At 67.4% G+C, this 14,545-nt stretch overlaps 1 protein-coding gene across 2 annotated transcripts; it reads right to left on the bottom strand.

Moving 5' to 3' along the window:
• Nucleotides 1-3,955: 3,955 nt before the first annotated feature.
• On the bottom strand, nucleotides 3,956-14,090 carry WNT6 (Wnt family member 6). Of its 2 annotated transcripts, XM_068687228.1 has the most exons (4): nucleotides 13,135-13,359; nucleotides 6,675-6,895; nucleotides 4,939-5,240; nucleotides 3,956-4,680 (listed from the first exon to the last, which is right to left on the bottom strand). In XM_068687228.1, the coding sequence occupies exons 1-4, from the start codon at nucleotides 13,209-13,211 to the stop codon at nucleotides 4,219-4,221; spliced, it is 1,062 nt and encodes a 353-aa protein (XP_068543329.1). In that variant the 5' UTR covers nucleotides 13,212-13,359; the 3' UTR covers nucleotides 3,956-4,218. The 2 variants fall into 2 exon arrangements, with proteins under 2 accessions (XP_068543329.1, XP_068543330.1); XM_068687229.1 differs by lacking the exon at nucleotides 3,956-4,680 and having other exon boundaries at nucleotides 4,985-5,240; nucleotides 6,675-6,890; nucleotides 13,135-14,090.
• Between the last annotated feature and the right edge of the window lie 455 nt (nucleotides 14,091-14,545).

Below are 14,545 nucleotides of genomic sequence, written 5' to 3'. Positions count from 1 at the left end.
GTGGGGTGGGTATTTAGGGTGTGGGGCGAGCGTGCATGGCAGAAGTTAAATCCGTGGGGCACGGAGCGGGTGTGCGCACGGTGGGGGCTGCCAGCTCCACCTGCGTGTGGGTTCCTGCTTGCAGCATCCTGGGGGGGGGATGCGGGAGGCTGGTGGTGCTGCCAGGACCCCCCAGCCAGCAAAGGGGACACGGGATGCCTGTCCCCTTGCTGCAGGCTGGCTGATGGTGGGTGCGGTGTCTGTGCTGGACAGAGCGCACCAGGGGGCTTGGGGTGGTGGCGACACACACTGGGCTCTGAAATGGGGTCACTGCTCCTGCCAAGACCCCGTTCCCGTGCTCCTTTTCTCCCCAGACCCCAGCACAGGCAGCACCCTGGTCCATATGGACCAAGCGCGATGCCCTTGGGGCCGGGGAACTCCCCTTGGGGCTCCCCCAGTGGCAGCAGGGCTCCTGCAGCTCTGGGGATCCCAGCACCTGGGTCCTGGTTCCAGATGTCTGTGTGCTCCTGCGGGGGATCCTGCACACAAACAAGTCCCAAGGCAAACCGGAGGGGGGACGCTGGCACCCTCCTGCAGCCCCTAAAAACATCACTGCATCCAGCCTGGCCTTGGGCACCTCCAGGGAGGTTCTTCCAGGCACTCTTTGGAGCGCTGGCTCACCTCTCTGCGGCTCTGGGGTGTCCGAGGGCAGCCTCCCAGTGGTGTGGGAGGACGAGGCAGCTCTGCGAGCTCGGATAGAGGTGCAGGAGAAGCACCAGGAGCACGGTGCAGCTGGAGGACGGGCAGGGATGGAGCACCAGCAGGACAAACCCCCAGCCTGACCCCACCAGGAGGGCACGGCTGCTGCCCTGCACCATGCAACGGACCCCACCACCCCGCTGGGAGGAGGAGGAGGATGGCGAGGAAGGAGCCCACACGGCTCAGCGTTCCCCATCTCCCCAGCACCCACGGGACCGGAGCCATGGCCGCGAGTGAGTCAGGGCTCGGGGCGGGGTGGGGGGTTACTCAGCGGCGGCAGGGGAGCCCCCAGCACCGCTGCCCTCCCGCTGGCACGCGGCCGGCGACCTGCCCGAGTCTGCTCGCCGTGACTCAGGAGCGCACCGCCCGGCCACCCGGCCGGCCTGGCCTGTCTTCCTGGCTGCCCCGGGCTGGGGAGCTGGCGAGGAACGGGGCGGCAGGTGCGTGCCCAGCTCCTGCACCCTGCCACGGCCACGCTGCCCCTCGCGTCGGGGCGGAGGAGCAGGAGGCGGCCGTCCCCAGGAGCATCCTCGTGGGGATCCCCAGGAGCTCCTCCGCTCCTCCTCCCGGCAGCTGGCAGGGGATGGAGGCAGCTGGAGATGCTCAACAGCGTCAGACCCACAGCTTTTTCTTTTCCTCGCTCCCACCCGGCAGGTTGTCTCCTGCCTTCCCCCAGCGAGGTGCAAGTGTCCCCACTGGGGACGTTCCTGTGGGTGTCCCCAGACAGTCCCCATGGGGACTGGTGGGACGGCGCCCAGCCTGGGGCCACACCAGGAGCTGGGGGTGGCAGGGAGGTGACCAGATAGGGACTGGCCAAGCACATCAGCGCTCCAGGTGCCCCCGCCAGGGCAGGATGAGGGTCCCCAGGATGGGTGGAAGGTGCTGGTCCCCAGCCGGGGTGAGGACACGGAGCGCTGGGACACGGTGGGTGGCTCGGCACAGATGGGACCCCACGGGTGACATCTGTCCCTGCGGCTGGAGGGAGCAGGGACAGAGCAGGGCGGCTCCCTGGGGAAAAGCAAAGCCTGGAGCAGGGGGTGGGAGGGCAGGGGGGGCACGGCAGGAGCCCTGGCCACAACTTGCTGGAGGTTTCGGGTGGTTTTGGGTGCTGCCCTCCGAGTTTTCCCTTGGCTCAGCTGCTCTCCGGGTTTCTCAGCCTCCCCCTCGCGGGCCTATCTGTGTTGGTCCAAACTTTCCTAAAAAGCTTCTTTTTTTGGAAAAAGAAAAAAAAAAATCTATTTTTGGTCTCAGTCCAGAGGGATTTTTTTTTTCCCTGAGTTTGCTTGAATTCATCTGTCCGGCTGTTTTCAACCCGAGCGATTGAAGGGGAAGTCGTGCTCTTCCCATCGAAACAAAAATAAAAATAAAATAAAATAAAATGAAGCCATTCACATTACAGACTTTGGGGGTTTATTTTTTTTGACCCAAACTTTATAAACTTCCCTTTTTCCCTCGGTAGCTTCTGCCCAAGCCCCAGGATCCGGGCTGCACCCCCCCCACACCCCCCCCAGCATCTCTCCGTGCACCGTGGCACAAATCGCCCCCGTGCACACCCTGTGCCCCCCCCCCACGTGTAGGTACCCCCCGTGGACACCCCGGTACGGCCCCCGGCTCCCCCCCACGCCCTCCCCAAGCCCCCCCCGGACACCCCCGGGCCGGTCCCGGCTCCCCCTGGCGGCCTCGGGGCGCGGCGCACAGCGGCCCCGTCCCGCATCCCGCGTTGCCACGGCGACACAGGGGATGCTGCGGGCTCCCGGGGGGGCTCCGGGGGTCTGGGGGTGTCCCCAAGGGGGTCCGAAGGGTCTGGAGAGATAGGGGACTTCTAGGAATCGGGGAGGGGATGGGGAAATGAGGGGGTCCCAGGGCATGTGGGAGCGGTGCCCCCAGTTGGTGTCCCCCCTAAAGCCAGACAGGGTGCTTGGAGATGTGCTGGGGGTGCCGAGGAGTCACCCCACAATCAGTGGCCGTGTGTCTGTCCCCTTGTCCCTGCCCTCACTCCATTTTCCAGCTTCTTTTCCTCCGCGTTTTTGGCTTTCGTGGTTTCCAGCCTCCGGGAGCTGTAATTTTGGCAACGGCACGGAGGCCACACAGGTCAGAGCCCCCGCTCGCAGAATTACCTGCCTTGCCCAGGCTTTAGCCGGGAGCTAGCACCAGCCCAGGGTGGGGAAACTGGGGCAGGGCCCAGCGAAGGAGCTGACTGGGATGGAGCAGGAAACATTGCCCCCAGCCCCAGGCACAGCCCCTGCGCTCCGACATCTCCCGGGGAGATTCGGCATCCCCTGGTACAGCTGCCCACAGCCTGCGATGCTGCAGGGGCAGAGCAGAGCAGGACAAACACGCAGGCACGCAGGGGGACAGGGTCACTGCCAAGCCCCCTGAGGATTAGCCCCACGTACATGAGCAGACGTGCACGAGGACACGTGGGGCAAACTGCTTGCACACCCACGAGGGGCTCACGCGCGCGGCGGGGGGGCGTGCACACGAGATCAAAAGCCCACGTCGAGCAGGGAACATGCACCAGCGTGTTACCTGAGCGTGCACACACACACACACACACACACACACACACACACACACATGGAGCTGCCTGCACGCACAGGCGCCTTGGCACGCACCCTCACACGCACCCGCGTGCTCCTACGCGCATGGCCGGGAGTTCCCGGGCGCCCCGCGTGCCTCCCCTCTCCCCGGGCCAGGAGGGAATTTCCAGCTCTGAAGCTGCAGCTGACAGATTTAGAGGCTCCCGCCCCAGCGCTCACCAGGCCACGTTAAAGCTCCGCCACCACCCTGCTTCCTCCTCGCTGCCAGGGCTGGGTGAGGAGGGACCCACCGGGGTATATTTTCGGCACCGCAGCCCCCTTCGCCTCGCGGCGTGCCCAAGCCACGAGCCCTGCTCCTGCCCTGCCTGGCGGTGCTCTCGCTGCTGCTCCTCGCCCCGTGTTTGCCCAGGAGGGTACGGGCTGATCGTGTTACCGAGCCCCGCCTGGCGCCGTGCCGGCCAGGTGAGGCTGCACGTGGCCCACGGCATGCCAAGAGAATGCCTCGCATGCCACCAGCCCCACGGTGCCAGCGCCACGCGGGGCTTTGCTGTGCCACCACAGCAGGGAGGTGGCTGGAGGTGGAGAGATAAGAACAGGGGACGCCAAAAAGTCCCAGCTCGTCACCGTGGCATCGGGGCGGCTGGTGGGAGGGAAGCCCCAGGAAGCGCTGGAGCACACCGGCTTTAAATAGCTTTATTAGTGGAAGCTCTGCACCCGCAGCCCCCCCGAGGGGCCGTGGGGACGCCGGGCAGCCCCGCAGTATCCCCAGACAGCGGGAACACCCCGCACGCAGAGCTGGGCTCCCCCTCCGCCAGCCCAGCCTGACCCCCCGGGTCACCTCTCCGTGTCCTGGCGCCGCAGCACGCCTGCGGCACAATCCCAGGGGGGTGGCCCCCGAAATGTCCTCACCCCGCGGGGACCATCGGGGCGGCGGAGGCCGTCAGACGCAGAGGCTGAGCTCCTGGCGGACGGAGCACTTGCGGCACTGCACCACGCAGCACCAGTGGAAGCGGCAGAGGCAGTTCTCCTCCAGCACCACGGTCTCGTCGCGGTGCCCACGGCCGCAGCACAGCAGGTCGCAGCCGCTCGTGTCCATGGCCGTGCTGTTGCAGACGCGGCCCCGCGTGCCCAGCGAGCCCGTCTTGCGGTTGGCCGAGCAGAAGTCGGGCGAGTCGGCCGAGTAGATGAGGTCCTGCTTGTCGGGGGGCTTGATGTTGTCCCCCACCGGGATGAGGGTCTTGCCGTCGTTGCCCCCCATCACCTTGAAGGCGCCGTTGAAGCGCTCCAGCAGGCGGTCCCCCACCTCGCGGAAATGGGGCATCTTCCGCCAGCAGGTCCGCAGGGTGCAGGAGCCCGACAGCCCGTGGCATTTGCACTCTGTCCTCATGTAGCTGCGCACCGCCTGCGGGGAGACGGCGGTGCTGAGACCCCCATCCCCTCCCGGTCCCCTCCCGGTCCCCTCCTGGCCCCCTTCTGGTCCCCTCCCGGTCCCCTCCCAGCACCCCTGCCCGGCATCCCCAGCCCATCCGCGCCACCCTGGTCCTGGAGAGGATGCTGAGGAGTGGATGAGGGGCTCCCGAAGCACCTCCAAACGGGCTCTGAAATGTTTTGGGCTCTGTTTCACCCAGGGGTGCCGCGTCCTGCCCGCAGGGAGCCTTACCAAGCGCCCGGCTTCGTTGTTGTGCAGGTCGATGAGGGCGCGGATGTCGTTTTTCCCCTTCTTGCTCTTGGCGTCCATGAACTGCTGGGACTTCTCGTAGCCGAACTGCACGTCGTCCCCGCAGCCCCCCCACTCCCAGGCCGTGCCCTCGGTGCCCGGCCCCGCCGTGGGCGAGGGGGGGGCCCGGCTGCGGGTCAGCTCGCAGCCGCACTGCAGCAGCTCGCCCATGCTGCAGGCCTGCGTGATGGCGTGGCTGACGCCGGCCGCCGTGATGGCATACACGAAGGCTGTCTCTCGGATATCTGCAGGGGAACAGCAGGGCCGGGATGCGGGGTCAGCTCTGGGTAAGGCTCCGCAAGCAAAGCACCCCCTCGCCTGCGCCCGTGGGTGCTCGGATCCCCCCCGTACCCACTTTGCCACGGGGCGATGCCTGCTCCCCCCCCCTTTCCCTGCACCGGCGCAGCCTCCACCCTGCAGGATTATTTATTATTAGTATTTGCTCCTGTCTCTCTCTGCTCCGGGACACAAATTCCAAGCATCCTTCCCCTGCCCGGACCTGCCGCTCGCAGCCGCAGCCAGCGGGGGATTCTGGCAGCGGGGGCGCGGCGCCCTGCTCGGGGGGATCCCACACGCCCCCCGCCCCGTGCCAGGCGGGCCCCTGGGTGCCAGGGCAGGGGTGGCCCGGGGTGGTGACCCCCAGGATGTGACCAGGGCGCTGAGGGTGGCACAGGCTGCACGGGGGTGGGCAGGGGAGACGGGGGGTTCATCCTGCCCCATTGCTCTGCTGTGCCCCACACAGATCCTGACCCAGGCGTGTGCAACACGTGTGTGCGTTGGAGACGTGCCACACACGCACGTGCAACATGGTGCTGAGCCCACAGCTGTGCGTACAGAGGTGTGAGAGCACGGGCACACCTTCACCTTCATCCTCAGGAGCTCTCAGGTTGTCAGCACAGCATCCTCGCGGGGAGAGAGGCTGCCCCCAGCAGCAGGCAGCTCAGCCTCCAGCCACCCCGCCGTGGATGGAAGGTGCTGTGGGGAGGGTTTCCCGGGGAGCCCTGTCCCCCCTGGGGGCACAGCTTTGCTCTCTGCTGATGCCTGCAGCTGTGGGGTGCCCAAGGTGCCCTGCCCTTGCTGGTCCCTCCAGAAAGGAGGAGGAAAACAGCAAAATGCTGTCCTCAGGGCACCACCACCCTGACCGAAGGGCGTACCTGCTCTCTTCTGGTGCGTGCCAGGGAGATGCGGTGGCCAAGGAGACCGGGGCTTGTGCCAGGACCTTCACAGGGAGCTGACAGTGAAGGACCCTTAGCAACCCCCCCACCCCCTGCCCCCCAGGGCCTTCGGGCATGGGAAGTGCGTGCAGGGCGATGTCAGGGTGCCCACCCTGCTCCGAGGGATCTGCAGGCTCCGGGCACCTGCGGGGCGAGGGGCAGCTCCCCAAGGCCACCTCCCCGCCAGGCCCCTTCCCCCCCTGCATGCAGCGGGGTCCCGGGGGGGGAGCAGTAAATCACTGCCAGACGAGGGTGCATTCTTGGGCTGCGTGAAGCCCCGCGCTGTCTGGGAGCATCGCTAATTGCTTCATTACAACACGGGGAGACATGTCCTGGCAGTAAAACCTCAGGAGGAGCACCGAGCGAGCCCCTCACGCGCACGCACACACACACACACACACACACAGAGCTGTGCACGGGGTGCTTTTTGGGGGAGCAGCGAGGCAGGGGAAGAGGCGGCCTTACCCTGCTGCAGGATCTTGCCGAAGTACTTGCTGTGGCTGGTGCAGTTCCAGCGGCGGAAGCGGAATTGGTACTGGCACTCCCGCACGCCCAGCTTGGTGCCCTTGGCCACCTCCTGCACGATCTCCGGCTCCAGCTGGCACAGCTCCGCCTGCTTCCCCGCCAGCCGCTTCGTCTTGCGGCAGATGCTGTTGGGGTCCATGACCAGGGGGCTCCCCACTGCCCTGCAGGAGGGACAGCGAGCAGAGCAAAACCAGCACCCGAGCTGGGGGGCGCACAGACAGACCCGCTCCCGGGGACGTTGTGGGGCCACGGGGCAGTGCCAGGAGCGTCCCGCACACCCCAAGGCACCTTGGACAGCCCTGGGGGTGATGGTGGTGTCCCCTGTGGGGTGGCAGAGATGCTGTGCTGCTCCTCGGCTCTGGCACCGACCCGGCACAGCCCTGGCTCCTCCTCACGAACAATGCCCCGGGGTGGTTGCTGCTCCTGGCACCCCACGGGCATCACCTCCCCGGCTCAGGGCTTTCTCTCTGCTTCACCCCACGCGATACGAGCCCAGAGACCTTGCTGGAGATAAAACCCACGGGCTGCAGGCCAGGCTCCCTCCCCAGCTCCCACGCTCGCCTCCCCTTCCCGGGCACCAACCCCGGGGAACGTGGCCGCGGGCAGGTGAGGGAGGGATGCGCGCGGCATCAGCCCCGACGCTCCCGGTGCGGGAGGGCAAGTCCCAGCTGGGGCCCTGCCAGAGCACAGCTGGAGAGAGCTGCTGCCTCTCCGGGCTGCGAGGCAAAGCCTGAGCACGACGGCACGCCGCTGGCTACAGAAACCTCCTGTACTTCCCCCACGCCTTTTGCCCGGTGCCGGGGCGGGCGCTTGGCGCAGCGGTGCCGCGGGCAGAGGGCAGGCACGCCGCGTGCCGCCAGCCTCCTGCCCACGCCGCCCGTCCTGCAGCGCCGAGCTGCCTGCAGACGGCGCGTGGCCCCGGGCTGCCCAAATTCAGCCTGCCCCGAGGTGCTTCGGCCTCGTGCTTCGCCGGGCTCGGTGTGCCCCAAAAAGTTTGGGATGCGCCAGGGCTGTGAAGGGAAGAGCGCAGATGTCCCAAGGCTGCACGCAGGGATTTTTTGGGGGGGTCTCGTGCACACCAGAGCTGCTTTGCCCTAGGGATGCTGCCAGCTGTGTGCCAGCAGCCTCCCAGTGCTGTGCCAGGGATGCTGGGCTGGGCCAGCAGGGCCAGCAAGGTCCTGTCCGTGGCACAGAGGGATCCGGGCAGAGGTTCCCCGGCCACGTTTTCGGGTGCAGCAGCAGGGCTGCCCGTGCTGCTGGCGGCCCCGCTCGCTGCCGAGCACCAGCTGCAGCGCCGCTTCCAAACCCAGACAGGCCTTTATAGTCTGGCCAAGCCCCAGGGGCTCGAAAAATCGCAAGATGAATCTCTGCGTGCAAGTACGCTCCGGGTTTCCTTTTCTCTCTCCCTCTCGCTCAGCTGGGGGGCTGTGCTCAGGACACCGGGCTGCGGATGCCAGGCTGCGGGAGCCACGAGCCCCCTCCTAGCCCCGGATTTTCAGCTCGAAGCCCTTCCCAGGCTCCCCCTGCTCCATGTCAAGCCTGGACCAGGCTAACCCATCGCTCACTGCTCGCCCTGGGCTCCCCCTGGGATGAGCGGGGATGGGGCCGGGCTGGGAACAGCCCTGCTGGATGCGTCTGCGAGGGAGGCAGGGTTTGGGAGGATGTGTCCTGGAAAAGGAGCCCTGATGCTTTGGCTGGGGGTTTGAAGGCTTAAAGAGATGCAGAGCCTGCAAAGGTGGCCTCCCGCAGGGGAGCGGAGGAAAGCGCTGCTGGGGAGCTCGCAGCTTCATTTCTTCCCCACAGCCCAGCATCCCCGTGCTGGCACGGCACGCTGCAAACTGGGGAGCAGCTGGGGAAGCACCGCGGGGACCCGATGCCCTCCCTGATGCCAGAAACAGCCCAGCGTGTCCCAAAAACCCTGATGGATCAGGAAACGGAGCCTGCCCCGTGTCCCAAACCACGCCGTCCTCACGGGCATCGCCACCTCCGTGCCGGGCTGCGCCGGGGCCGGGGCCGCTTGGCTGGCGGATGGGGCAGGGTGGGGAAGCAGGGGAGCCGGGGCCGGGACTTTCATTAAGAGAGGACTCTTTGTACTTGTTATAAAAACGATGCGCGAGCCCTCGGGCCCTCAGATCAAATGCTGAACTGCGGCTCACCCCGGATCAGACGGGGCCGGCAGGACGGGGAGAGCTCGGCCCCGGAGGGCTGGGGGCTGGCGGCACCGCGGGGGTCCCCACCCCGGCCGGGCTGTGGGGTGGGCTCCTTAAGCCCCGCGCGATATTAATTTCCGCTGGGCTCTGCTTTCTCGCGAGGGGAGGCTGCCGGGAGCCCGAGAGCTGTTTTTGCTTTGTAGGATTGAGGTGGGGGGGAAGCTTGTGAAAGGGGGGGGGGGGGGAGACGAGGGCAAGAAAAATGCTGCCAAACTGCTACTGCTTTGGCAAGGGCTTCGGCGCGGGGCCCAGATCTGCCTGAGCTTGTCCTGCTCCAAGGCCTCCCACATCTACAATTAAGGTGCCCCACCTCTGCCGCCGGGCACTCCTCCCCCTGCCCTGGTGATGGAGCCGGGTCGCCAGCGTGGCCCCCCCAGCCCTCCCGGGGCACCCCCAGCCCCGCAGCCCCCTCCGTGACATCCCTGCGCCCACCGCCGAGACGGTGCCCAGGGGGTGCCAGCCTCCCGAAATGGGGTCTGCGCCCGCTGTGGAAAGGGGAAACTGAGGCAGAGGAGAGGACCTGGACCTGCCCTATAAATCCGCACCCCTGCCAGCTCCTGGTGCGAGCCCTGTGCTCCAGCACGGCCGAATGGGATGGGCTGTGCGGCAGGGAGAGGCAGCCCTGGAGGAGGGCGCAGGTGCTGGAGCCGCCTGCTCCTGGGTCGGGTTAAATCCCCCGCACAGCCGTGCCTCAGCTCGCTTCAGAGAAACCCAGCTGCACCCCAGCGATGTGCTCGGCGTCCCTGATCCCCAGCCTTCCCCTAAAACCCACGTCCCCAGCCCAGCAGCTTGCTTGGAAAGATGGGGGGCCCGGCTGTGGGGGAGCAGAGGCACGGCTCACCTCGCAGCCAGGTCTCCATCCCCGCCTCTGGATGCCTTGGGCTGGGGGGACGCAGCACCCAAGGGTGCCCAGCCACCCCCCTGAGCCCAGGGGTGTTTCTCCACCTGTTTGGAGAGGTGAGATCTGCAGGATGTGAGCCCAGGGATGCAGACCCTGCCACCCCACGGCTCCATCACCTCCCGAGCCACAACCACCAACCCCCAGCTCACCCCCAGGGGCCGTCCTGCAAGGAAATCTCAGCCAGGAGCCCAACCTTCACCCCAGCAGCCTGCCCATCTCCTGTGCAAGCAGGGTGAGGGGGGGACGTGGGTTTTCCCCAGCCTCCTTTCCCTTCTTCCCCACGCAGATGTGCCCGGCTCCTCCCCTGGGGATGCGCGTGGGTGCCTGGAGCTGGGTTACTGACCCGGGAGGGCTGGGGGGGTGCTGGAAGCCGAGCAGGAGGAGCACAGCGGGGTGAGTAAGCAGCAAGTCACCAGCCTGGGGGGCACAGCCAGGGCTTGGCTGCCGAGCAGCGCCGGGGGCATCACGGGAGCTGGAAATCCCATGGGCCGGGCAGAGCTGCGGCACCCCTCCTCGGGGCACCAGGGGCAGGGACGGGATGCAAATCTCTGCAGAGCTGCCCCAAGGAAGGAGGCTCTCGCACGGCAGGGACCTGCTGGCTGCGGGGTCACGCTAGGCTGAACATTTTCATGCTAGGCAGGAACATTTTCCCTTTGGAAACCCCAGCGTGGCTGCCCCAGAGGGTGCCACGGGGCAGGGCTCCCGTGCCAGAGCAGCCGGGGCCAGGGCATGCCTGGGACAGCCCGTGGGCACCCTGGGGGCTGTGGGGTGGCGGGCGTGGGTCAGCGGGATGGCAGGTGACTCACGGCTCAGCCAAGGGCATGCCAGCCAGCAGCCTGCCCTTACAGGCTCGGCCGTGCTTCGTGGTGCTGGGGGTGCTGGCTGGGGTGGTGGAGGAAAAGGGGAGGCCGGCGGGGCACTGGGAGCTTTGGGGCTACAGCAGCAAGCGTGGGAGCAGGGGGGCACATGGGGACACACGGCAGTGTGAGGGGCAAGGGACAGCCAGCTATGATGTCCAAGGGACACGGCCAAAAACCATCTCAGCCCAAATCCTGCCCCGAACATGCTTGGGGCTGCCAAGACACCAGGTTCGCCCATGTCCCTGCTGTTCTGGCAGCCCCAAATCATCCCCACCTGCCTCTTTCCCAGGCTGTGAAGTCATTGGGGACACAGAACATCCCTCCTCTGACACCGCACCAAACCAGCACCTGTCTGTCAGTGCAGACGGACCCACCAGCCACCCCGCCGTGCCGCTCCCACGGGTCATTTGTCACCAGGATGGCAAAAAGCACCTCAAACAGGCAGCTCCTGCACTGCACCCGCAGGTGGGCCAGGGAGAAGGGTGAACGAAGCCCTTCCTTCCCTGCCGGGGGGGGACGTGCCCCTTGGATAAGCACCCACGGGTGCCCCTGCGGCACCTTGCAGCCAGGTGAGTGCGCACAGACGGAGAAACAAAGGCACGGCACCGAGATCCCCGTGTGCTGGTGACAGGGGATGGCTCTGTGGGATGGCTCTGCCACTGCCACCACCCCCTGGGTGCTCCAGGAGCCCAGGCACAGCTGCACCAGGACGCAGCCCCCTCCTTGGAGGTGGCCGGGTCACGGCAGCAGGTGCGTGGGAAGGTGCCCGCCCGGAGCCTGCTGCCAGGGCCGGCAGCGCCAGGGCTCTCCCCCAGATGAGAAAAGCTCCCTGGATGATCTCAGCAGGGCAGGAGACCCAAGCTCTGCCCCAGGGGAAGCAGCTCGTGAACCAGCCACCTGCCCCATCCTGGGAAGCCCGGCACATCCCTTTGGTGGGCTTCGCCTCCCCCTGTGCGCACCGGTGACCCCCCTGCGCTGCCCGGCGCGCTCGGCCACGCTGCTCGCAGCTGCCTTATTATTCTTAAATTAAAGGTTCCTTTTCTCTTTCTTTTTTTTTAAGGGAAGAAAAAACAAGTCTGACCCCTTGCCCTCCCCTGCCAAATCCTTCTAATCTCCCCAACGCCGGCGCTGCCAGCGCACGCAGGGCACAGTCGCAGCACCAGCGGGACCCGTGCGTGGGGCGAGACGCGGCTCGGAGCGCCCTGCCCGTGCTGGCCCCATCCACCCGCCCCCAAACCGAGGGCAAAGCGAGCTCCTTCTCCCCTCTCCGTGGGGCTGGTGCCACCGCCGTGCCACAGCTGGGGTGCGGGACGCGAGCTGTCGGTGGGGCCGGGGTAAGGACAGCGGGGACGGCCGAAGGGGCAGCCTGTGCGTGCGCAAAGAGAATTTAGCCAAGGAACAAGAACGCAGCTCTCAGCCAGCGGCAGGGAGCGCGCCCCGGGATGGCGCAGATGTCCGGAGGCGAGCGGCGGGGAGCGAGGGACCCCCGGCAAAAAACCTGCCCGGAGGGGCCACCCCGCTCAGAGCCACCTTAACCCCTTCCCCACGACCCCAGCCGGTGCCACAGCCACGGGGAGGGCAGGATTTGTGCCCCCCCCCTTGTCGCCCCGCGTCCCCGCAGCCCGGGCTGGAGAAGGGGATGGAGCCGCGGAATAAATCAGCGCCGGGCGGGCGGGGGAACGGGAGGGGAAAGGCTTAGGGCGAGCTTTATTTTAGGGGTCAAAAGAGTGTGACAATGTGGAGACGAATAGGCTCAGATAATGAATGATAGCCCGGACGGCACGCCGGAGAGCTGGAATCTAAGCACTTAAAACCGGATAAAGACAGGCCGGGTGAAATTCTTAATAGATTTAAATAGTTCATGTTTCGACAGATACCTGGGCTTTCCAAGGCTGGGTCCCGGCTCTGCGCCTGTAATGAATCCCCCACCCCCTCCGGGATCCTGCCGAGCACTGTCCCTGCCTTTGATGAAGGCACCATTACAAACAGGGGTTTTGTCCCCGCCGCGGCCAGGGCACCTCTCGGGGAGGGGACGCCGTGGGGACCCTCGGGCTTTTAATTAAAGTTGACTTATTGGAGGGGTCTGGAGGCCCCCGCTCCCCCTCCCCGCCCCACAGGCGCACGGCCCTGCCGGGCGGCGGGCTTGTAGGGCGGCGGGGAGGCTGCGGCTCCTTCTGTGGGATCGGGGTGCCCCCCCTTAGCCCTCTGCCCCCCACCAGTCTCCTTCACTCTGGGGTGCCCCGGGGGAGCCCGAACCCACCCTGTGTGCGCCCCCAAGCTGTCTCTGCGCCCCCCCCCCGGCGACCCCCGGTCCCCACCGTCGGGGTGTCAGGGGTGCGGGGGCTCTGTCCCCAAGCCGGGCGCACCCCTAAAGGGTTTCGGGACCCCGTCGCCCACCTCGCGCCCACCCCCGGGCTGCCCTTACTCACCACCAGAGCCCGATGATGTTGGCGGGGCAGAGGAGGATGAAGAAGAGCCCCAGCTGGGTCCGGGAGGGGGGCAACATCCTGCCAGGGGCTGGGGGGCAGCGAGGAGAGCCGAGCCCCCCTCCGAGCCCCCCCGAGGAGGGCGGAGGGGCTGGCCGGGGCCCCGCGGCTGGGTGCCCGCTGCCTCCCTCCGCCAGCCCGGGGCCGGAGGGGCCGGGCCGTGCCGGGCCGGGCCGGGCCGGGCTGGGCTGGGCTGGGCCGGGCAGGCACCTCCGGGCGGCTGGAGCGCGGCGCGGAGGCTGCTCCGCAGAAGGAGGAGGAGGGACAGGGCTGCGAAAGCATCTGCCTCCGACAGGGAAACCGGAGCCCGGGGGGACGGACAGGGCGGGCCGGGCGGGGGGACTCCGGGATGCCAAGCGCTGCGCCCTGAGCGCGCAGCCACGGCCACGGGCACGGCTCCGGGCACGGCTCCGGGCATCCCCCGGCCACCGGGCAGCGCCCACTGCTTGCCCAGCCCCTCCGCCTTGCTTGGCACGGCCCTGCCTCACCGTGCCCCCCCCCGCCACCTGCCCACCTGTACGGCCCCGGGGGTCCCTTGGCCGAGCCTGGCATCCCCGCACCACTTGGTGTCCTTATTGAGGGCTCTGCCCCGCTCCCCGGCACCGCATCAGCCTGTCCCAGCGGGGGACGCTGCAGAAGGGACACCCCCAAGCATCTCTCGGCACCCCCCCATCCTCACAGGCAGGTGGGTGAGGAGCGAGCAGAGCGGGGAAGGAGACAGAAGGAGAGGGTGCCCGCAGGCTGCCACCCCAATTTTCACCCCTCCTGAGCTTCCCCAGCCCCAGCATCCTCCCTGCTGGTGAGCCCACCCCTAGCTCCTTGCCACCAGTGCTCCCCAGCATCCTCCTCCCCATCACCTGGCCACGTTGGCTCCCACCGGCAGCATTTGGTGGCGAATGACTCAGGTTTTCTCTGCGGCTTGGCACGGTTCTCCTCTCCCCGTGGGTGCGGGAGGGAACGGACTCCCACCACCTCCCACCCACCTGCTCCTACCCTGCCCTCCCAGGCGGGCACCGGCCTCCAGCTCAGCATCCGTGGCGCTGCCACCAGCCTCGAGCTGCCCTCACCCTGCCATGGGGACACGGGGACCTTCCCCGAGCTGCACTGGGGCTGCTGCACCATCCCTGGGGGCTTCTGCTTTCACCCAGCAGCCTCCATCCCCCCTGCCCCGTGGCTCCCCCACCGCCTTGGGTACAGGGGGCAGTCGGCACCAGGCAGCTCCTGGGCAGGGGACATCCCAGCCGGGGCTGGGGACAGGGTGACACCGTGCCCGCAGCACGCAGCTCATCCGCCGGCGTGTTGAAAGTGCCTGTTGTCCCCCCGCCCCGAGCACCGTGGCCGCCTCCGTCTGCGG

The sequence above is a fragment of the Anas acuta genome, chromosome 6 (genome assembly GCF_963932015.1).
Source record: "Anas acuta chromosome 6, bAnaAcu1.1, whole genome shotgun sequence".
Classification (NCBI taxonomy): domain Eukaryota; kingdom Metazoa; phylum Chordata; class Aves; order Anseriformes; family Anatidae; genus Anas; species Anas acuta.
Note: the sequence above shows the minus strand (reverse complement) of the source record. Positions and strands in the feature narration are given on the sequence as shown.